Source organism: Wyeomyia smithii, chromosome 3, assembly GCF_029784165.1.
Source record: "Wyeomyia smithii strain HCP4-BCI-WySm-NY-G18 chromosome 3, ASM2978416v1, whole genome shotgun sequence".
Classification (NCBI taxonomy): Eukaryota; Metazoa; Arthropoda; class Insecta; order Diptera; family Culicidae; genus Wyeomyia; species Wyeomyia smithii.
The window spans coordinates 101,795,005-101,819,356 of record NC_073696.1 but is presented as its reverse complement, the minus strand read 5'-3'; the positions used below and the strand labels follow the sequence as shown (position 1 = coordinate 101,819,356).

General features: G+C 40.3%; 1 protein-coding gene and 1 long non-coding RNA gene across 4 annotated transcripts; one reads left to right on the top strand and one right to left on the bottom strand.

Moving 5' to 3' along the window:
• Positions 1-2,177: 2,177 nt before the first annotated feature.
• LOC129727711 (inositol-trisphosphate 3-kinase homolog) lies at positions 2,178-23,386 on the top strand. Of its 3 annotated transcripts, none has more exons than XM_055685788.1 (4): positions 2,178-3,307; positions 10,092-10,190; positions 21,308-21,408; positions 22,015-23,386. In XM_055685788.1, exons 1-4 carry the CDS (start codon positions 3,176-3,178, stop codon positions 22,844-22,846), a joined length of 1,164 nt encoding a protein of 387 aa, XP_055541763.1. In that variant the 5' UTR covers positions 2,178-3,175; the 3' UTR covers positions 22,847-23,386. The 3 variants fall into 3 exon arrangements, with proteins under 3 accessions (XP_055541763.1, XP_055541764.1, XP_055541765.1); XM_055685790.1 differs by lacking the exon at positions 2,178-3,307 and adding an exon at positions 9,443-9,770; XM_055685789.1 differs by lacking the exon at positions 10,092-10,190.
• LOC129727712 (uncharacterized) lies at positions 13,117-19,390 on the bottom strand. The gene is made up of 6 exons (XR_008728584.1): positions 19,286-19,390; positions 18,666-19,219; positions 16,138-18,548; positions 16,009-16,084; positions 15,881-15,948; positions 13,117-15,830 (listed from the first exon to the last, which is right to left on the bottom strand). It is a non-coding gene; the product is annotated as an uncharacterized LOC129727712 (long non-coding RNA).
• Positions 23,387-24,352: the final 966 nt, after the last annotated feature.

Below are 24,352 nucleotides of genomic sequence, written 5' to 3'. Positions count from 1 at the left end.
TCACGAAATGGAGAGTAGACGTCGGTCAGCTATAACGTAGACCCGAGGCAACAAGCAAAAGGCAGGACCAATACTCCAACCATTAGCGGCTGTAAGACTTTCCATTTTGATGCCGAAGTATTCGCTAAAGTATTAAGTTGGGATCTCGAAAGGGGGAGGGTCCCCCGATTGCTAATCAACTCATTGCTACACGATCGCGGGCGTGTGACGCCACCAAGCCTAGGACTTGTGAGCCTAGAAATGAAAGGTCACCGGCGATAGCCGGCCTCCGCATGAGGGTGCTTTAGTGCTCGACGGCTGATGCAATGCGCGCGTATCGATGTACAAAGATCGGAGGGCCAGGCAGCATTCAAATCCGCTAAAGTAACATTAGAGAGCGCTTTCAATAGTCTATGCGACAGTGCCAATACAAAACCTTAGGGTGATCCCTACAGGATCGTAATGGCCAAGTGCGTCAACCCCGGTAGAGCAGACAACAGTGATGTTGAAGTGGGTCATTCTGGGAGTTTTCCTACGCTACAGGACAAATTCTTGGCTTCTGGCTGTTGAGTCATCGCAAACATTAAGACGGCCATAAAGGTTGTTTAGCGCGGTTATGTAGAAATGCTTAGACGATTGCCTCTTTCCGGACAAGTGGAAGTGACAGAAACTGGTATTACGACTGAAAGTCGGGAAAATACCAAATGACCAATCGGCATATAGACCAATCTGTCTGCTAGACACAGCTGGCAAAGTGGTTGAAAGAGTTTTCCTCTACAGATTCACCGAGAGTAGATCCGTTCTGTTAAGCAACCAATTCTGTTTCCGTAAAGGTAGATCCACGGATGCTACTCTCTCCATCACCAACACGGCCGAAGGCACTCCAGTCTAAAAGGAGGGACATTCGCTATTGCGCAGTCGCTGCGCTAGACGTGAAAAAAGCGTTTGGAGTCTTGAAGTGCCGGTACAAGATTCTAGAAACTTACTTCCAGAATCCTGGGTCCGGTATTATACTATAATAGTTGAATGCCATATTCATGACGGTGTGTTGAAACTTAAACTCCCATCAAGAGTGGTGATAATGAGCTTCGTGAACGACAGAAACTACGGCGAATCAATCGGCGAGGTCGAGTTGAAAGCCATGCACTCCAGGAAACTGTAGTTAGCGCATCATAAGACGAAGGTCATCGTGGTGAACAACCGTAAATCAGCACATGAGCCGTCGATTAGTGTTGGTGGGTCGGGTGCACTGTTGTCTCCAAGCGATTTTAAAGCTCTTGAGGGTGATGGTCGACGACAAGCTCTCGTTTGAGAGCCACGTCGACTACGGGCCTGTGTGGTCGAAGGCGTTGGTTGCCAAACAAACAATTTGGTTGTATAACAACCGATTAAGTTTTAGTTTAGCTAAACCCGCCCAATAGCAGCCTAACAAGCTATAAATCAATCAAATTATTTGTTGGGTACTTAACGATTTTATAGTGTTCCGCGCAGTTGTACTGTTCTACAACTGTAGATACAGTTCTTAAAAACAAAATAATAGGGTATCGAACGTCTTCGTCAGTGGTTTTCTTCGGCAGGTTTTTGCATAAGATTGCTGCAGAAAAGCTGCCGAAGAAAACCACTGACGAAGACGTTTGATACCCTATATTAATTCAAATTGGAATTCGATTTAATTCATAAGAGAAATCATCTTTCATGCTCAACCGAATGATTAAGCGTACCTTCTCGTCGATGGGTGATTTGAAAGTTGCAAAACAACGAACTTGTACTATATTTTTTCGACCAGAAATGTGAATATACTATTAGATAGCAAACTTCTTTTAACTATTGAAATTAGTAAAAATATATGACTTTCAGTTTCTCTTGTTTCATTGTTCAATGTTACCATTTTTTTAAACTTTTATTGGACTGTTTTTGTTGTACACTTAGTGGTTTTACCCCTTTCGCCTCTAGGTTGAAAGCAAAAGCTCATCACACCACACGCAAACAGCAACACCCAACTCGGTTCAGTGACGTCTAACGCGCTTGAAAGCTCATCGCTGTTCAACCACAGCACAGCTACATCGCCTGAGAAGCCGCTCATGGCGCGTACACTTTCGAGTTTCGATTCGGCATCTTGATAGCAGCACAACACAAACAAAGCCGTAGAGCCTATACTCGGGCCAGAGTTGTAGGCAAAAGTAAGCGCACAACGCTCGCTATACTTCAGTTTACCAGCAACCAGCGGCTGAATCGAACGTTCACGGTGTCCCAGGTAAAGGGACTAAACAAATAGGGTTTCAACGCGCGAAAGCCGACGAGCCCCCGAATTTCAAAGTGTGATCAACGTAGATCGAAAGACGCCTACGGGCTAAACCGACCGCCTACCCAGTGATTGATTTTTACTTATCTAATCATTTTTGATATCCGGTTGAGATTGAACGTCGAGAGATCATTGTGGTAACTGAGGTGATTACTAGTAGTAGAAAGTGTTAGACTATCGTTAGCATGCTTGAGTGCGCTTTGCGCTAAAGGTGTAATTATTGGGGAGTTAGAAGCGTTGATGACTAAATTGTGATATTTAAAAGTCTAATGCGCCGTTGCTGCGTGAACGTCTCCGTATGCTAGAAAAACATTGCGATAGAAGAACATTGGAGTGAGAACAAGGGTAATAAAAAAACACAGTGCAAATGTTTAGCGAGTAAATCGGAGCAAAAACAATATTTGCATAAACTGTAAAAGGTGAAGAAAACAAAATTATAAATTATTGTCTGGTTAAATGGGTGTTTAATGGAAGATACTAGTAGCTGCTTCCGTAGGTTGTGAGCAGCTTGGAAAGGAAACTAGTAGCGAGTGAAGCGCGAAAGTAGCCCTCGGTAACCTGACTGTGTGTTTCTGTGCAAATATGTGCTCTTGGCAAGTTGTGAAGCAAATAAGTTGTTAAAATAAAACAGTACGCCTGATTCAGTTACATTCCAATCACAAAACAATCGTTTGTTTGACATTGCAAAGTCCTCAGTAACAGATGGTTCAGAAGTCCGTGCTCGAGCCTTGAGAAGAAGAAAATTTACATAAACCTACGTCAACCGCGGTCACCTTAAGCACCACTCGAGCAGTCAACAACCAACCAAAAGGCGAGCAGCTTCTCCACTTGAGAGAACTCCTATCCTCCTACTGCTTCTGGGATTCTGCTTTTGTGCAGTACGGTGAGGAAGGTATGACTTCTTCCATATTCCTTACAATGGCAGGTTGGACCAGTGACAAGTTTAGGTTGAACTGCCTAGATAACCAGGGTTTAAAGCGCACCCTGCTCAAAATGCTCATACTGGATAACGGCAGTAAAAGCGAGGTAAGTTTACCCACAAACACTTCTTTTGGTTGTTGGCAAGATAAGCTTGTTATTTTTTTTTTGCGTATACAGCTAGTGAAGGTTTCTTTTCTTTCTCGCTAAATTAAACACACTCCAGGTGACTACGTGCCGAATTTTTATTGCTCCACCCAGTCGGCACGGGTGACAAGCTATTTTAGCTCCGCTGTTATGGCATCTGCTAGCAGGAAATTTCAGATGTCGTGCTTGTTGTAAAGACCATAAAACCCAATTTTAATTCCAACCACCCGGAAAAGGTCAATTTGAAAAGTAAACTGAAGCCGTTGCCAGTTTCAAGTTGTGCTATTATTGTTCTGTTTTTCGTGTTTAATTAAAAATTTGGGTTTATAAAGTGATCAACAAATTTTGCTGTTTGTTTTGTGGCTTATTTTGCTCGGGGAAGCTCGCGAATTGATTTTTTTATCCTGGTTAATCTAGTGTAACATGTATTAGTGTGGGGCAAACTCAGTATATCATTTATATAGAAAGTTCATATAATATTGCCATAATATTTGCGTTTTAAAGGTTTATTCACCACTTTTTAGCCAAAGCTTATAAATTTAGTTTTTCGATAGTTATGTTGCGAATTTTCGCCCCGCATTACTCTATAGTGATTACTGTTGTTCAAGTGCATATTTTTACCGCTTCGTTTATGAAGCCCAACGCATCAAAAAGACTTCCTTATTATGCGAGTGTTTCTATTTCCAGAAACACGAGAAACGCATCAAGTTGTCATAGCTACGTCGTTTCCGTGCGAAAAGTAGCACTTCTCCCTCCTGCTTGCACAAGATAGTAGCGGCGTAGGTGGCTGCCATCGACAATAATAGATTTTCAGGGATTGCGGTAATGAATTAGCACCTGGTTGTAAATCTATCTTCAGTCTACTACGATTCAGTGTAAAGTGGATGCAGATCACGACCATCTACGATATTCAACAACGACGGGCTTCATGTTGATCGAATCAATCTGGCCGATTCGATCATCGATTCGATGGTCCATTCATTTATCACGGCAGTCTGCTAAACGGCGCAGTACTCGGTGCCGATGACGCACGCGCAGTCCGGTATGAGCCGGTCCGTCTGCGACTTTCTCGGATCGCGAAATTCCTCCGCGAATTGCTAAGCTTTTCTTGCACATCACACGTCGTATATCATCGTGCACCTTACGGGATATATTTATGTGACACATCGGCCTACGGAGACAATGTCACATTTAGTCTGGGCGAGAAAAGTGTGTCAGCACTTTGTCGTTCCGAGTAGGTGGAACGTGCATCTATAGTTGCTGGCAGGTAGCGGTTGAAGATTATCTTGATGGATGGCTTCTTACAGTGTCAGTTAAAAGATTGCGTTGGGAGAAAAAATTTCCTCGACCGCCCATTGCTCTCACTAACCAGAATCTGGACATCAACATTAAATAGCAGTTACCATATAAAAATCCACATGGTAACAAACAATTAAGTCAGAGATCATCTCCGATAGAAAATCCAAACGAAACTTTGAAGTCCGTTATTGTTCTGCTCCGATCTAAGTAACTCGTTTCGAGTTCCATTTTTAAGTCTAAGAAAATATAGCAGTTAAATTGTACTAATATAGTGTCGTTACTTATTGAAGAGACTGGGTAGAAAGTAACACGCACATTCCGTCGCATTTACTTCTGTGGATTTTCTTAGTAAGAATACCTAAATTTTTTTTAAATTGCTAACCATTCTGCAATAAATACATATAATAATTTTTAAATTTTCGGAGAAAGCTGGTGATATTAATTCAGCCATGAGCTCTATCTGCTAAGAAACTTTGCTAAAACCTTAGACATTACATCCCAAATAGCTACACTAACTAGAAAATGACCAAATATTAGAGGTATGTAGCGCAGTAATTCAACAAAAGGAGTTCGACGTGCGTAAACAATATCAAGTCCAAATGAAAATTTGTTTTCACTCGAAAAATATATGTGTTACGGTGCATTTTCCACGTAATGAGCACTAGAAACTTAAGCCGGACTAATCTGGAGCATTACCAGGTCCATTACTTGTTTCCGTACGCTTCGCTCAGGTTCTGTTTCGAAATATTATCGAACTTTTATTCACTGTGGTGCACAGTGGGGTTGCTTATTAAGCTAGTATTACACTTAGGAAAATTACCTTTTATATTTTACGAGATATCTAGTTTCTGTGTTCGGTAAAGTTGTAGAGCTATCAATTCCATGAAACTTTGCCGAAGACAATGTATTTTGTTATTATCTAAAACTTTCTAGAACATCTAAATTTGATCAGAAGTAGTAACGATATAATTTAAGTGAAATAACTAGTTTCAAGGTAGTCTTTCAAGAAAAACAGTTATATCTCTTCAGAGATAAGACATAGGAATTTCGTGTCTTCAGCAAAGTTTCATGAAATCAATAGCTCTACAACTTTGCCGAAGACAGAAATTTAATATCTCTTGAAATTAAAAAGTTTTTTTTGAGTAATTAAATGAAAATGTCAGATAATTTTAATAAGTATTCTGAACAAGTCTTCCGAAGACACCCAACTCCTAAAATGTAAGGAAAAGTGAGAAAAGACATTTGATCATCTTTGTTCGAATCGGCCTTCGGATCGAATTTCCCTACAGAATCTTAAAAGGTATCGAACATGCTATGAATATATTATTTTACTTCTCAGAAGTTGAATTAATCACACGTTTTTCTGCTTGATCAAACTCTATTTCAAATCTAACATCGAACGTGTTCTGTTGCGTTGCGACAATGAAGCTTTTCATTCTCTACAATCTTCATCTGATCAATAAATGATGCTGTTCAATCCACTAGCATTTTCGTTTTAGTATACGATCTCTCACCTTAAGAACCCTGGTCGACCCTGAGAAGACCCGTGTAAAAACTGCATTCGTCTCTCTATTCCTTACCGACCCGGCACGTCACTTATTTATGTTGTTTTTTTCTCATCTACGTTTGTTGCCCACAGACCAATTTACTGTGGACAGGTCAGCGTTTTCCGCGTAATCGCGTTTTTTTTTTCGGCACGTTTTACGCTGACGATCGGCAAAATGAGTCATACTTGATTTGCGGTGTGAAACAACTTCTAATGATGCGATGATGAAGAGAAGTCCTACCAATGTTTTTTTGCTTGCCGTGTGGAGTTTGGGAAAAAAATCTGATTAATATTTACTCCGAACTTCGGCTTCTCACGATTCGGATTAGTTTGCGTGTCAACGAGCGGAATGATGAATAAATGTGTTTTCGTTGCATCCTACCGCGGTCCGTGACGCGCACGAAGGAACGCCAGCATGAAAAACGCACTTCAATTCCCATCGAAAGTTTAGAGGTACGGTCGGGTAATGAGCTTTATTGATGTTTTGTGACGCCATATGATCTTTATGTGATCGGTGAGGAGCTTACTCTACAGACAAGGACGGGCGTCGCCTGCGTCCGTTTGTTTGGGTTTTGGTGCCATTATGGAATCAATACACTGGCGCGTGCGGTGAAACTGGTTCGTTCGACGGTGAGATTAATCAAGAAAAGATCTTCGCGTGAGCGGTGTAGGCTTTTCTCTGTTAAGAGTGCGCTACCGTACACCGCGAAACAACGGGAATCGATCGGCGCTTGCCGATGTGTTATTACAAAGGCAATGACGTCAATCCGAACGAGACTAGACTTGGAACTGATGGTGGACATTCACTGGCTACAGCGGCCGCACGGATCGAGATTGAATAATTATATGAATATTCGACGCGTTTTGGTCGTAGAAAACCGGTCTTTGGTTGCCTGCGTGAGAAAACATTTGAGCCTCCATTCTAAGAAACTATCTAGCTTGCCATTAGTAAGCTCATGCTCGAATAATTTTGACAGCAATGTTCAAGGCTAAAAAGTTCATGAACTGCGTTTTTTTCTCAAGTCAAAAATCCCACCAATTGGAGTACACATCGTAAATTCCGAATTTCGATTCAACTTGCTCTAGTGCATCCCATGAATGATCGTCTGCTGGAGTTTCCTCTTCTGTGGGTAAATTCTGAGAGCGTATCGATATCGTGTCGAAAAAGCAGCGAAAGCGCCATAATGCTTGATCATCACATATCGCATGGCAAAAGCTCGAACGGTGACACATGCACAAACTGCCACAGTAGAATATGAGTCAAAGTTTGAGAAATTGTAAACATCGTGCCGTCGGTTGGGGTGCTTTTGATAATGATCAGTTTTGAAAGGTGTTGTTTTGTTCAACAGACCACATCTAAACAGGTTTCTTTTTTCAACTCAACCTATTTTATATCAAATGATTTTCGAGTTATAGACTCCTAAAATATACAATTTCGGTAATAACCCGACTGCATCGATGTGGTGCGAAAGGAGCAATGCTATTGCAAATTCGACCGAATATTGGTCTAATTACACTTGAAAATATATTATATACTTCATGCCAAAAGTTGAAGCTCTTTTGATCACCTGAGTGCAACAGTTCAACGAAAATTCGTCGAATCAAATCTTTCTGAATTCATTATGCATTTAGACAATAAGTTTGGATCTTAAGAGTCTGTATAAAATGTAAAAGATTATAAAATTCATATTTTTATCGTATTTACGGTGAGAGAACAGACATTTTTCTGTTAATTGTGTTTGAGTTGAACTGAATGAAGGATCTGACATGAAATTTTTTTTATTTAATTACTAGCTGACCCGGCAAACGTTGTACTGCCACAAATTATATTGGATGTTAATGAATGGTTCTCCTTTATAAAATCCTCTTGTATCGTAAAAACGTATGCACACATCTTTTCGATAGTTTTCTGAACCCAAACTCACTCAGAGTCAAAATGCTCACGGTTTTCCTAAGTTTCATGTTCTGATTTTAATTCACAAACGCCCAAATCACATCTATAATAATAAGGCAACGCATATTTATATAATCTATTGAACATAACAAATTGGCTAGAAAATTCAGATCCGAAATATTTTTTCGTTATTTTGTTAGCAACGGTATGGCCAGAATATAATCCATTCTGCACAATGAATTATATTGAACGATTATTTAACAGAGATATTAAAAATAAATGGACTTGATTCAGCTCACATTATTGCTAAAACGGTTGAACAATAAAAACAAGTTTATTTTTGGTAAAAAATTCTTGCAATAAAATTATTATAAAAATGTATTGCCTAAATCAACTTGAAATATTTGAGTAATAAGCTTGGAAGTGCCAACACACCGTATTTTTGTAAGATCGTCGAAGTTTATACAAATCATTTTGGTTTCCAACATCTGGTTTAAAATGAGCTTTTGCAAAATATCCAGTTTTAGTTTAAAATATTTATTATAAAGGTTGTAAGGAATTATTATAACACAATCAAATATTTTCTTTATCGCAAAATCCCGTTCCCCTAAAGTTAGTTGTTGTATTTTAGAAAAGGTTTTTGCTGTTGTGCACCTTTTGAATATTCTTAATGTAAATCGTCTTCAAATCACATGATGTGATGTGAAAGTGTAGTGAATGAAACCCCGAAAGTATTTTGAAACAAATCTAATGTTCTGAGGTAAATAAAACAACGACAGCGTCATCTCTTATTGAAAAGGAAAATGATCACACACGAATTCTCTTATTGCCGAGGAAAATGATCACACACGAACAGAAATTGATTTTTATTAATTAGGAGAAGATGAGTTCTCCCAGTTAGCACAGATATGCCATCACTAAATTTGAAAACCGTACAGTGTGATGAAATGTATACTTCAAAAATTACTCAGGGCATCCTATAAGTAAAAAATACGTATTGGTCAAATTCGCAAAAGTCTTGGAAAAATATTAATATCAATTAAAAAACTAACAGAAAAAGATCACGATGATGAGCTTCTAAGATTCTAGATTCCTGATGATCGGAGATCTGTCTGGACTCTAAAACCTCTTGAGATTACAAAATTTACAGCCAAAGCAGCAGCATCCTACAGTTGGGTATGGTCGCGTTAATACCTACACATGCGTAATCCTATGGTATCGGAATGTGATGGCTTGTGGGACATCTTTCTTCGATACACTTCCGAATGTATACACGAACTTAGCGGCAGTATATGTATTTTTACATTGAAACCCGAGAAGAAAGATACTTAACTGTTTATTTAATTAAAATTATTAGTTCGCGAAAAAAAAGTAATAATAAATTCGTGTTCTCATCTCTCTACGACCATGTAAGCATTCGTGTGGCGTTTGTAGTAAATATACCCTTTTAGTGATTGAAACGTTTCCTGTTCGGTTATCTTCCACTGCTTGGGATATCACTATGTGCAAACACGAACATTCTTTCGAGTAACGTCAGTCCGTCTGGGTAGAAACCGAAAAGTGGGGATACACAATTGTTAAGACATAATCGAAAAGTGTTCTTATCTAATAGTACAAATAAAAGCCGAAACGTGGCGTCGCGTGTTCTGGTCAAAATGATGGGCTTGTCATCGTGTTTGAAGATGGTGAGTTCACTGTTCTGTGCAAGGAAATAAAGCCCAAACGAGGTTAGCGTCTATCGCAGAGGATGGTTGCGGTGCTGCCTTTTATACACCTACCGCGCGAAGCCTGTTTGGGTGATACCTACACCCGACCGGCGATCAAGTTGATATCTGACAGCCAGAGCCTGTACCGGAGCACATTTCCTTATTTGTGAGCTTGTACTCTTCATTATGCCACCAGCTGGCACAGGAAGAACACTATAACAATGTGCTTAATTCATGAGTGTCTGTTTTTAAAAGTAGATTTTTTTTAAATTCATTTCTTGTTCTCCGTTTGTATTCCAGAACATTGATGGTGCCGACAGAGCGGCCGCCGAGTATCTATCCGTGGACCAGAAAGCGGCGAACAACAACAGCAAGTCGTTGCTTAGCTTTTTCGCAATCGTAAGTGTTTATGACCAGATGTACTCCTAATGGATGCGTGTGTTCCACTGTGAAACGATCGAATCATGATTAATTATTCTGAAGCTGTCGAAAATTTTTTTTCACCAATCAATTTAAACTCATTTTCAAGAGGAGGGATTATGAACGGTAAAATCGCTATGCCAGCTGAAACAAAAAATGCAGGAAATTATATTTTCATCGCGATTACTAATCTTCTGTAAGAGCTGTTTCAAAATTGGGTTTTTAATTCAAACCCTCCATGGGCAATGGAAATCTAACAATGACACTCAACATATTTCCTACTGAAGCCCTACGGTGTTGTTATTTTTCCAGCCTTTTGGCCTAAATATGCAATTCGTGGACAGTTTAGAGACTCCTTCAATTACTGGGGCACTACTGGACGATGGTAGGCACAGAGCAACTAATAATCGCTTTACCTTGTTAGCTGCAGATCTACACCAGTTTGCACAAACCCCAGGCAAACCGACAAATCAAGGCTAACAAATTAAAATTCATGTGCTGACATTCTGCAATTTATTGTTCTGCAGAAGCCACCCGTGCTGTGTGCTCGGTATGCAATGCAATAAAATGCGCAACAGTCGTGTCGGCTGCGCGAAATTATTTACGGCTTATTTATCGGTGTGTCTGTCCGTATTTATCAGACTACAATACGTACTCTACTCCACAAATGCCACTCACTCGACGCCAAGTGTTGCCTACATTTCTGTGTGTCAGATCGGTTATAATAGTGTAACGCCTTGGTGACAGACGTGCGGCGGTGGCGGCGGTGGTGGTCATCCAATGCCGCACACGATGCTTGCCGGAACTTCCAACAATTATACGCAGCACAAGATCAATTACCTACGGCTGCTCGCGTGCACGCCAGATCCCGATGGTATCCGTACGATGAACTTTGTCATAGGCGAGAATGATGTCCAAGACAATACCTTAAGGGAAGAAAAACTGCAATGCAGTAATCCATCATCGCTGCTGATCAATGCCAGTTTAGTGTATTTATGCGATTTTCTGTGATATCCGACCAAAATAGTTATAGCTATAATGAAACGATACGTGCAATTGTACTGTGATTCGATGAAGCGCTCCCAAAAATCCGGAATTTTCAAAAGACGATGTTTACCGATCACGTAGCGATGGGTTTATCCGGTTACAAACGGTTTTTCTCGGTTCTTTAGCGCCATATAATCTACATAAAACGTGCATTGAAGCCCTGATTATAGTGAAAAAAAACACATGTTTTCTAGTCTAATGTCGATTTCGGGTTTTGAGTTAGTGCTAAAACGCACGTACGCCAAATTACGAACGTTGTCAGTACATACAATTGTCTTTATGGGTGGTTTTTTTTTTTGTATAACATCTCACAACAACGTTGATTTATTAACGATCTTTTTTTCATCAATAGAACGAAAATTCCTGTTAAATACAGTAAAATTCTATGTCCTTCCTGCACAAATATTTTGTAATAAAAGCATACGCCAACCAATCACGTTTTCGGAGTTCTTCTTTCCAACAGAAGAGATGACTCACTTGGTTCTTCTCCGTTGGTTCCAATGCTAGGGTTCGCAGTTCGCCTCGTGTCACTCCTAAGTCGTATATATTCTTTTGCAAGACGTGTTTCACTAATTCATCTTCCTGGACAGCATCGCAAACAGGAGAGAAACTTTCCACTGATTAAAAACTCTCAGGATAAAACTACGAAAAAAGATCTTCAAGAAAGGGTTTTCCTTGGCATCTTGTAATTATTTGCTGCCTCTTTACTAGCCTCATCCGGACCGCCTTTACTGACACCACAAGTGCAGCCCCTGTCCAAAGTCGACAGTCGGTTTCCATAGCGTATTTATGGGGCATCTTGGCCGGTTCTTCCGAAGCGAAGCAAAATTAAAACAACATCAGACCCCTTGGGAACTTGTTTACTATGCACACTAGATTGATGGTAGTTTTCATTAATAGCAATAGGGTGTTTTAGTAGAGTTGCCACCTCTCCTTGTTTCACCCGAAGTCTTCGGGTTTGGGGGGTAATCTGTGGGTCTCCGGATGAACGCGAATTTTGTTCGGGTCTGGGAAGTAATTTCCGGGTCTCAGGGAGAAAGCGAAATTTCTCCGAGCCAGCAAAATAATTTCTAATTACTCTGGAAACGATATATGTCATACATTTGGACAATTTGTTTTCAAGTCCTACGCATTGCCTGAAAACTCAAAAATTTTGCGAGGCAGGACTGCGCAGGTACACTGCCTTCAAAAACTACTCTAACAGCGATTTTGTTCAGAGTTTGGTACAATTCGAGTAGTTCATTTTGTACAAACTTTTTTGGAAGATTTCTTCCTGAGTGTTACGTATGTCTTAGGTATGTGGTTAAACTTCTCACAAGTCAGCAGCAGAAATGTCACTTTGTGTACTACCAGGGTTACATTCCCCACACACAAAGAAAATATTACCAAGCGGCACGTAAAAACAACGTAAATTTACGTAAACCTGAATGTCACTGGTTCAGGTAAATAATACGCATAAAAATTGGTGAAGCCAACGGAAAAGCTTAAAAAATGTGAATACTCAATTGTGGGTAGAAATTTGTATGGAGTTTTTGATATTGATATTGATGATACAAGGTATTCAGTTTTACCTAAATGATGACTTCGGTAAAGGTATTTAAGAGTAAGCAAATCACTTTTATATTCGGGTATTTTTATTTTGCTGTGCAAAGGCCAGCAACAGCTATGTCACTTTATGCACTACTTGCCAGTTAGTTAACATTAAAATAATGTAACTTTTCAATTTAAAAATCAAAGAAAACACATAGAAATCTAAAACAAATTACGTAGTGCCTATTGAAAGGTCGGTCATCGATTAGTATAAGAAAAAGCAGGTATTTTCAAAAATATTTGAATAATTGTTTAATTTATGGTGAAAGTTGAAGTTGAAGTTCTAATACACAAAGCTTTTTTCCCTCTCCTAGCCACTGCACTCCTTGTGGCTGAACGAATTTCTTTCAAATTCTAGGAAAAATAATTAAATGCCAAAATACAGGGTATCACCGTGAGAGTGAAACACACATTTGAGTGTCTATTTTCGCATCGAGAGGCCTACCCTGTAAATCAGCTGTATTTGTTTTGATTGCGACACATGTTTATAGTTCACTTGTAAGTGATAAAGTTGAACCGGGTAAAAAACGGAGTGTGCGGACTATAGTGGAGATCAATACGGTTAAAGAACGTATCCTGCGAAATTCAGCCCGGTCGGCAGGAGAAATGACTCGTGAAATGAATATGAGCCATAATACTATGCATAAAACAATCAAAAGTGACCTTAATTACGGAGCTTTTGAGATAGAAAAGGTTCACGGATTATCTCGCAGAAATATTGCTGACAGGGTTGCTAGATCTCGGGTGCTAAAAATTGTTTACGTTGGAGGCTGTTTTGAACAAACAGAATGACCGTGTATACGGAGCATGTCTTCGTGATATGTCAGCCGATAAAAATGGAGTGGAACGATTCCAGAATGCTTCAGCTGTGATGGTTTGGGGAGCAATATCCAACAGAGGAAAGTTGCCTCTGCTATTCATCGACAGGGATGTGGAAATTAATAAAGAATACTATCTACAACACGTGTTTGAAGGCCATTTGCTGCCTTGAGTTCATGAATTATTTGGAAAAGAAAGTTTCTGCTTTTAATAGGATTCAGTACTAGCGCATAAGGCATTGGTTGTTCAGAGGTGGTGCAACAAAAATTCACCGTGTTTTATCAGCACCTTTGAATGGCCCGATTTGAATCCATTGGATTTCAGCATTTGATGATACATGCTAGGAAAGCTGGATGAAGTGAAACACTTTGACTTTGGACACTTTTAAGAATCGTTTGATAAAAATCTGAGATGAAATGCCGATCGAAGTCGTGCGTGCGACTTGCGGTAATTTTAAGAAGCGTTTGTGGGCCGCAAACAAATGCAAAGGCGAAAGATTTGAATTGAACTAATTCAACTGTAACTCTACTACTCTACGCGCAGAGAAGGAATATTCATCTGTTTTAATTTTATAGCATAAACAAAGAGTATCACTTTCACGGTGACACCCTGTAAATGAAAATAGGATTATAACCTACTCGGTTCCTTCGTCTGGAGTTTTGTAGATATGAAACGAGATACTTGAAATTATAAGCTTGCTTATAAAAAATGAAAACAGATGTATTAAAAGTTTTTTCTTTCTACATCTATAACAGCAAAAACCACTATTCAAATTTTATTTGTATTACATTCACGGCCGGTGGACGCTCTACTCTTAACGGCTTCCAAAACAATAAAAGCTTGTTATCCAGTCCAAGTGTTTTTTAAGTTTTCAAATGCTGCAATTTAAATTCAAAACAAACTTATTATTTATGATAATATCGCTAGCAGCTTTCCCATTTCAACAAAGTTTAGAAAACCTACTATTTAAAAACCTACTGGATTAAGAAAAAAATGACCACGGTGCAAACCAACAAGCGCCAACTGCGTTTTACCAACAAAAGTAGCAGCTCTTTTCGTTTGAACTTTGAGCGCAGTGGGAATTAGAGTGGCAAAACACATTTACAATGGAACAGTCTGTTGTTCTCTTTTGCACGCAGTGCACAGCCGAGGTTATTCGTCAGTGCGACCGGCATTGACGTCATTGCAGACCGTGAAAACAATTCCAAGCCGCGAGGCCTTGCAGAGACAATGCCCCGCAAATCGACTGTACGAGAGCCACAAGCCGCCAATTTTATGCAGCAAGACAGCGTCGTGTTTTGTCCGTTTTGCTGGGGCTAGGTAACAATAACATTAGATTGGGGTTTAGTTTTAAAAATTGAATCGAAATTGGCGATACTAATTAAAATTCAACAGCACATTTGGAAAAGTTCATTGAATTTTCCCATTCACTAATTAAACCTACTTTCAAACTACGATCGCTCCCTTTCGCCAAAGTTTTGCCACTTTAGTTTCTACTATTGCACACGCACCACGGCCAGCAATGACGTCAATCCGGAGTCGTTTCCATTCCAATGTACCTACTTTTGCTCGTGTTTCCTTTGCGCAACTGTAACTGCTCAGCACGCAAGGCTTATTTTAAGCTACCACAGGAAGGTAGTTTTGTGTGTCGGACGGAAAGCACAACGAGTGGCACAAGGCTGGGTACAATTCAAGTTTCACCCGTTAAGTCATTCGAAATTTCTGTTCCAACAGTCAAAACAATTCGAATCTTTCAGCTAGACTGTGAAAACAGGTGTTACCTGAAGGCAGAAGAACGGGGATCGTACAGCAACGGATAACCGGCTTAAAAATGTTGAGGCCACACCCGTTCAAGGTTGTTTGAGTTTATTTTTCCAATAGTCGCCCGCCAACAGTTGGAGGTACCTAATGCGACTCGCTTGACTGGTTCACTGCCCGTCAGCAAACCTCAAGTTCTCAACGGTTCCGCCGACTGTGTTTATTATAAAAATTGAGTTCTATTGACGTCAAACCCGTGCGAAACTGCCGAGTCGCTAATGCGCTTCGTCGTTTCGGAGTCTACACGGACACCTGGACATGGGCAAGTGTTTAAAAAAAATAACCTGTTGGGATGTGATAAAGTTCCTTCGAGCCGTCGAAAATTGCTTAACGATCTGCTAAAAGCTATATTTTCTATTAGTAATAATATATACTATAAAACTAGGATATCTTACATTGGTCTTTATTTCTCCTGACGACCGAAACTCTAAAGTTTTAACAATTTTTACAACCCCTGCACCAGCTACGATAGATTTCATTGTTTTAAGGTTATACTATATTATTTCATTATATTTTTGCTTACTTTTAATTTGGTTTTCAGGATTCCCACTTTTACCGCGACTACCCTACTCGGTCCGTTCTGAATGGACTTGCCGTTACTACAAATTATTTATTTAATTAATAAATTCCGCAATTGCAATTATAACCTTACGCCAATCACGTTGTCGTTTGCCTCCGAATATTGATTAAATCGGAGCTTATTATTTGTGTGATTTCTCGGTAGTACAGCGCTAATAAATTCCTTCCTCTCGTCAATCCTGTATACTTTCACTACAAACTTTGAGCTACTTTTCTCTTCTCGTGATTCTCATTGATAGATTAATTATAGATAAATTCTTGTAAATTCTTCTGCTAACTCGTTTCCACATTACTGCCACTTTTTCTCGTCTTCTTCCTTATTTCTTTTTCCTGCCATCTGTCAATCTCATTATCACCATGACAGTGCGTCGCGCTACACCGTCTACTTACACCACTCCAGTAGTCTTGGTGCGTTACTCCGCAACATAACCTTTTCCATTCACATGTGCTCAGCCGAATTATTCCGCCATGATCCAGTTTAGATATATTCACTTTTTCGAGTTTGGAAAAATTAAGCTAATTATACTAAAACAGCTGTTTTTGGGAAGAAGGCAAGGCACACAATTTAAAACCCATGAAAGAAGCCTGGTGAATGAACCACAAATTGGATCATTGACGTCAATGCGTTTTCCCTTGCGCTGAGATCGCATCGTCCTAAAATGGGAGGAGCCTGCCTCGATATGCTGTATGCGACCAATCAGGAACCAAACAATACACAATTGCTAAGCTGATGTAAAGGAAATGTATCGAGATGTTGGATACAGCGTTGCTGCTTTACTTATCGGATACCGCCGCTGAGTGGAATGAGATTGTAATGCGTTTTGTTACGAATCAACAGCCCTAATGGAGTCTCTCGGCAAAAGGTTGAAAGGGTTTCAATTTGCATAGCGTTTTATTTGAATATGGATCATGACGTGGGACCGCGCGGGGTATTAAAAATAGATTTGCAAACGCGATTACTTTTGCCATTTGCATCGAGGCTATCATCTACAAGGAACGTTCTGGAGGCAAGATGAACTCGTGACTCGTTGCTTGCAGGTACTGGGTACCATTAAGAGTTGTCCTCTATTATTCGAAATGCAATTTAGTTGGTTGAAAAAATAACACCCTTGATCCTCATTTTATTCTCGAAACATTTTTTGACTTAAGAAAAATTTGAGTTTTAATAGAGATTTTGAAGATTCGCATGCTTTTCTACCAATCAGAGCACGAGCGCAACATCACTCGGGTATTTTGAAATATTTGTCAAAACAGTAATTCACGTACGGATCACGTAAAGCTTATAAATTACTGGAGCCGTTATTTTAAAATATCGTAATAAGCTGTCAAAACTAAAATGTTCTGCCAGCGCCGATCAAGTTCTACAATTCCATTGATGTTAAAAGCATTGATTACCAAGCAATTTATTATAGGTACAAATTGAAATATTCACGTACCCTACATAGGTACTACAATCGAAACCGCATGCTGTAATATGACGCAAACTTTCACTCAAAGTTACGTCAAACCACAACTTCATCCGTATGCAAATTGCGCAGCCGACGGAGAACGTCGGACATTCATACTATTGACTTCAAAAAAATATTCAAAGGTAGGCATGACACTGATCAGATCATTACAGATCGCATCCATGGTGCGACGCTAACGTCACAGCAGCAAACCAGCTTAACGCGGATCATGAAAACGAAATCTTGATTTTTGTTTGCTGCCTTGCTACTAAACTGTAGGATCTGGCCGGTAAGGAAGGTTGTTCAACCTGTTTTGTGAAGAGAACCACATATCTGAATACGATTTCACTTGCGCTGAACTTTTCTGCGGACTCGAGATCCGTATCGTCCACCGCAGTTGAGCCATTGTTGTATAGTCGCAGGTTACAATCACAGTATGGATTTGCTTTGTACCCATGCTCAGGCACAATGCAATGGACACACATTATACAGTGCGATCAACAATAGCTAATAGTTTCGTGGGCTATAGTCGCGTTGTACAATCAAGAGACCATTAGCTCCACATAATGGGCGGTTCACGTGCGTCACTGCTAGTTTCGAAACGAGTGCTGGCGTTGTTTAGCGGTAATGATGATAGATAGGTGTTACGTTTGTCACCCGTTTATGGTTTTCGGATAGATACAATCAATGCTTGCATTTTATTATCCAAATTATCGGTACATATGACAATTAGCATTTTATATTAATGTTGTATTGTTGTTATCTATTTCGCCGATGTCAAAAATGCCTTTGAAAAAATGACTACGAAACTGCAGCTTGAAACCATGGCTGGTATATTTTGCAAAGTCATTGTAAAAAAACCACTACATGGAAGACTTCAAATTCCTTTATTCACTAATGCTGTAAGTTCACTTAGCTCACCACTTAAATCAGAAACAGAGAAACAATTTCTCGAAAACTTTTGTGTTGTGAAAATTAAGAATGAAAAGAACACAATATCCACGGTTATCTTTAACTTGATTTTTCCGTGTTGAACCTAAAAGACAATGCAGCTTGCAGACTTACTTATTTTGAAAAAAATCCAGCTCAAGTCTTATCGCTTGAAACACTTTACAGTAGCATATAGTAGCACTAATTTCGCAATTAAACTTACCTGCGTTCTCTCCTGTTCCCCCTGTTCATGTCCCGTGCAAATTTTGCAACATACACCTTTTTGCTGCTACGAGCTAGACTTTTGCAATTCGTGCCGTACCAGACGATTACTGTCATCTGAGAAAAAGTTAACAAACTGATTCCAAAACAAGTATGAAACAAACGTTACTTCAAATTAATATTCTTCCCGGGTTACATAGCGGTCACGTTCCTCCGTTGCCAGCAGAGGTCAATGTGCAGAAATTTTCAAATGCGAAATACCTGCTGTTTTATTGCTTCCTATACGTGCACTAGCCGAATAATTATCAACTGCTACCTTCCATACTGCTGCTATTTGACGACTGTTCGCTTTAATGGGCCAATTTATTTATATTAGAGCACATTCAAATTAGTATAACATTCCTCCCATGAAGTCTGCTCGACTAACTGAGTGCTACATTCGATTGGGGTGGCACACGACAGACCACGAGTTTGACATAACCAAGTTATTTTTGTTTGTTCACAATGGAGTGGAGCACGCGATGCTCATCAATAATCAACGTTTGTGATTCGGACCTAACCAAAAAAATGATAATTATACTTCATGTGCGAGAGGTCACAGGTAACGTGATCGATACGTACGGTCCAACCGATTCAATGGACTAATAAAGCAATAAATCAGCCGCAATATTTGTGTTATGACTACCGTCTATCACAGCTAAATCCAGCACTAAACGTCGCCATACAACACGTGTCAAATAAAAAGAGAGAAGTAATCCTTGGCGCTTAGTTTGGAAGAGAAGTACAGCAATAACACAGTGTAGTAATAATTTGTATTGTTAGAGATGATTACTGACATGGCTATCAGAATACAATACACTTGGTGGTGCATTTGAAATGAAGGGCTTTGACATATCTTCTGTCAAATATTTCGCATGCAGCTTAAAACCGCGAAACAAAAACTTAATAACTGGATTTTATATCCGCAATTCATTAAAGACCTTGATTAATTCATGGTTGATGCATTCTAACACGACAAATCATAATAAGTAACTCGTGTACAACACTTTGCTCCAGAATCTCGAAGCTGCAGAAAAAAAATCTCACAAATACTTCAACTCGGCTCGCCCGAGGGGTCACGCGCACGCCATCCGGGCTGTGTCGATTTAATAAAGTCAGTTCTTATCTAACCGAGTAAACGTTTAATTAACATGTCGCTGTGTGGACACAGTCAGTCCCAGTCGTCATGGGTAGCTCGAGCAATCCGATACGATCATAATTGACTGGGTGTGAACCGGCTGCAATATAAACCAAGAGAAAACCGAGCACAAGATGCAACTGATACTGCGGCTAGTGTGAGTTACGCCAGCTGATGCTGGGACTCACTGCATACCGGCGTTTTTTGTGTAACTTCCTGTAGTTAAATCCTATGGAGTGCAGTGGTGAGAAAATGTTCTAGCTCGATTGATCGAGTAATGCGATACAAATCAATTGGATTCGAAATCTGAAACAAAAATGAACATTTCTACTGTAACGTTGCTTACAGCAATATACACACTGCACCGATTGACGTCAATCCGGCGACTCGCAGTGAACCGTCGACGATTGGCTGTGAACCGGATGGCTACGGTTTAACAGTCACGCCCTTTTTCTTTTGATTTTGATTTTCACCCTCCAGTTGTATAAGGCCGTCATCCTGCAATCGGAGACCAATTCCCAGAGGTCACGCTTAAGCTATTTTTAGCTGCTAGTCAAAGTGATTGACTGTCGAGTTCTTCATCCGCGCTCCCAGTGGGCTGTTATCAGTTACACAGTCCATGAAATTCGATCGATTCAGTGATGCAAGCTACGCTTTTGCGAGTCAGTTTAGCACTACGTATGTAGCTCCGTCCAACTGATGGCGGGGGGGCATTTGGTAAGCGCCAATGTACGTCAGAGTTGCCCTCGTTTCAAGATGAAAGCACAGAGCGGCGTATTACTGGAGGTAAAATATCATCAGCATATGCCATTCCATTTAGAAGATAGAAAAATAATACCTGGTAATACCAGGCTAGTATAAGCAGTATTTTTACTCCACTGGTTTTACACGTGAAACAACCCAAATCTTCCCTACATTTTATGAAAATGGTGGCTCAACGTGTCATCTGATAATTCTTGCTAAAATCCCTGAGCAACAGCAACACTTTTACTAAATCATCTGCCTTTCGTTACGTCTCTTGTTAAAGTGAGCATATTTCACGACCAAACGCGATTTAGCAAAAACATCCAATTGAACTCGATTTTCGTCTGTTCGCCAACTGACAACCGAGAGCGCTCAGGCAATTCGGTTCCAAGTGTTCCATTGCGGACATTTGCCTTACCTAAACATTGTATAACAATAAAACTACGAGCTACATCTTCGTCATAAAACGTCATGAGCTCATCTTAGCGCAGGTAGTGAAATTATCTAATCAACCAACAAACAAACGAAGTACCTTTGAGATAGCCCAGAATTTAAAAAAAGCTACCAAAGCCGACTTACCGTTTGGCTATCATCAGTAAGTAATCAACCTCTCATTTGCACGGGTCACGAGTCATCAATGTTTCGAAGAAGGGTACCCTCCTTTCGATACTTTTGAAAATTATCCGTATGTAGTAACATATTTTTTATCTCTTCATTTTCAGAATGCCCTCGAGCTGAGCGCTCCCGCCAGTCCCGTTCTGCTGCAACAGAATGCTCCGGCAATTCCGTCTGGTTGGCTGCAATTATCTGGACATCCTAAGAGGTAAGCCGAAAAGATTAACTTTCACCTAGTTTAAATCACAGCAAAAAACGTTGGTAGCAACTAGACTCGAATGTTTGATTCTACCCAGTTCTCAAATCAGTAGCTGCGCGTTATATTCGAGCGATAACCTTCATTGTTTGCGAATCTGCTCAAAACGAAGTTGTATTTATATTATATTTGCGTAATAAGGCGCCTCATCAAAATATGCTTGATAACTTTGTATTCATTCCCACGCCCTTGTGGTCTAATGCCCGATAGCGATAAATTTTGAACATCGTTTTTATTCGAGCGAAACATGAAAAGTTTTTATACAGCCGATTACGGCGAGAGACGTAAATGAAACACGATTACAGACAACAGGAACCCCTAATCTTCATCCGAATTCGTTGAAAATATCTAGGAAAAAAATAGATGAAATATTTCAATTGCTAGCAAGACATTTCTTGAAATTTTTCATTTTTTATTAGAGATAAATTGCTAAAATGCTTATCAGTTTGGTTGTCGTTATCGTGATATAATAATATGATAAAAAAGGTTCAATTAATAATACCAAAATACAGTTTTTCTTAAATTTAATTAGTCTTTTTCACCTCCTTTCACTTACAGTATTGCCCCTCTGGCAAACGGAATCGTTCGCAAGCGCGTAACCGGTGCTGATGATGCAGAAGTGCTGGCCTACCGGTACCTGTCGGCGGACTCGTACGGCTCTAAGGTGGCTCCCAAGTATCTCGGCTTGCGCCACCTGCAGGGAGAGCACTTCATCGAACTGCAAGACCTATTGCACGGTTTCCAGGACCCGAACGTGATGGACATCAAGATGGGCTTTCGGACGTTCTCCGAAAACGAGGTGTCCAACACCAAGCTCCGGGAGGACCTGTACAAAAAGATGATCGCCGTCGACCCGAACGCGCCCACGGTGGAGGAGCATCAACGGAAGGCAATCACAAAGCTACGATATATGTTGTTTCGAGAAAATATGTCCTCCTCGCAGGAGAAAGGTTTTCGGATAGAGGCGCTTAAAATGCGCGGCTGTTCGCCAATCACTGATCTGAAAACAATCAAATCCAGTCAAGAAATCCAAGATACTATTACGCATTTCACCAACGGTCGGAGAGCGGTTATTAAGGATTTACTGAAGAGACTAAAGCAGATGCGTACGCTTATCGAGAAGTCGGAGTTCTTCCGAAATCATCAGGTCGTAGGTAGCAGTATCTTTATAGTTTACGACAACCATAAAGTGGGCGCATGGATGATAGATTTCGCTAAAGCCATACCACTGCCCGAAGGCGTAAGAGTTGATCACAGAAGTCGCTGGGGGCTGGGTAATTGTGAAGAAGGCCTTCTGTATGGCTTTGACGAGTTGATTCAAACTCTGGAAGAAATTTACAAAGCCTGTCCTCCAGCGGTTTCCGAAAGCCGAAGGTTCTATCGACGATAGATTTAGGGGCTTACGTTATAGCAACCGAAGAGCTAGTCAATCTCTCACAAAGCAGGATGCAAAATGCAGCGAATTAATCGTTTAGGTTTGAGAATCAATAATATCAAGACTGAATAGTTGGTCGTTATTCAAGGCCCCAATATCATTTACTAGAAGCTAAAGCCAATCGATTTTTTTTTTGGTAGAATAGAGATAGTTAAGATTAAAATAGTCAAAACTTGTTTATTCCTGCTATACTTAAAGACAAATTACTTAATCAAAGACTCGTGTGTGAAATCACGTCAACCTGAACGCTGGTCAATTTTCCATATTGGAAAAGGTCTGAGAAACGTTTGTCCGAAACTCCTCATATTTAATATCAAAAGAGAAAAAACAACATAAAATATTAATTTCCTAATTCTAGCAATTACTTCGTATATTTTGATATTAGGGTACCAACATCTATATCGTTTAAATAAATAATATCCTTGTTACAAAAACATATTTATACAATGATCAACAAACATACATAAGTACGAATAAAATTATTATTGCTTAAAACCTTGTACCATTTATCTTCGAAAACCTTACTGGCCTTCTTGTCCACAAAATTATCTCACAGATGCGGTTCCAACTCAACGAACTCTGGTTTGACCCTTGATCACTATTTCTTAGCTTGGGTCTGCCTAAACTTGCAGGACCAACGGCCCTTGCGGTCTTCGAGAAGAAATCTTCGGTGGACTGCAGATGGAGAACAGAACGTGGAGAAGGCGAATAAACTACAAACTGCAGGAGCGGCTTGGGAAGCCATCTATCGTCCCCACCGTTAAAATTAGCTGGGCATGTCGTTAGGATGTTAGACGACAGGCCCGGTAAAGTTGGTTCTTGAAACCAATCCGTCAGGAACGAGACAAAGTGGTGCACAGCGGGCAAGCGGATAAGCTTATAATAAGCCTTAAAAGAAGCGTTTTTCAGCGCCTTAGTTATCTTCTGTACTTTTTTCGATGTTCGTGAATCCACAGACATGGTTAACGGCTGGATAAAGCGTACCAGCGGTGCCAAGTACACCTAGATCCCACAGGTTGTCCTTAGCCTCCTATCCAGCCACTCCTTTTTCGATCTCCATTCGGTGCCAGCTGGGATACGAGCAACCAAGGGAAGATCTGGTAACTAACCCCGGTGAGAACTTGGTTGTATACTGACAAGGAAGGGGGACTCTTGTGAGTTTCCGAGCGTCTGTCTGCCATGTTAGGAGCGGCTCAAAACGGCGTCTGTACTCCAGGTTAGGGGCAGCTGATTACCGCCCTTGTGCCAATGTGGGACTCTAAGCAATGCTGTGCACGATGGTTCTCCGGCGAGACAGAGGATTGGTGTGTGGGTCTTGCAAGTTGCCAACGTAAAACACTCAGACCCACGCGTACTAACGATTGGAAACGCGGGAAGTGGAACTGCCAATCTTTTAATTTTCAAGGGAGCACACGAGTGCCCTCCGAAGTATTGAAATCCCGCAGGTTCGACGTCGTAGCA

Excerpts from the sequence above, each read along its gene's own strand:
- LOC129727711 (XM_055685788.1), top strand. The coding sequence starts at position 3,176 with ATGACTTCTTCCATATTCCTTACAATGGCAGGTTGGACCAGTGACAAG. Across the intron at positions 10,191-21,307 it reads TGCTTAGCTTTTTCGCAATC|AATGCCCTCGAGCTGAGCGC; the intron begins GTAAGTGTTTAT and ends CTTCATTTTCAG. Across the intron at positions 21,409-22,014 it reads TTATCTGGACATCCTAAGAG|TATTGCCCCTCTGGCAAACG; the intron begins GTAAGCCGAAAA and ends TTTCACTTACAG.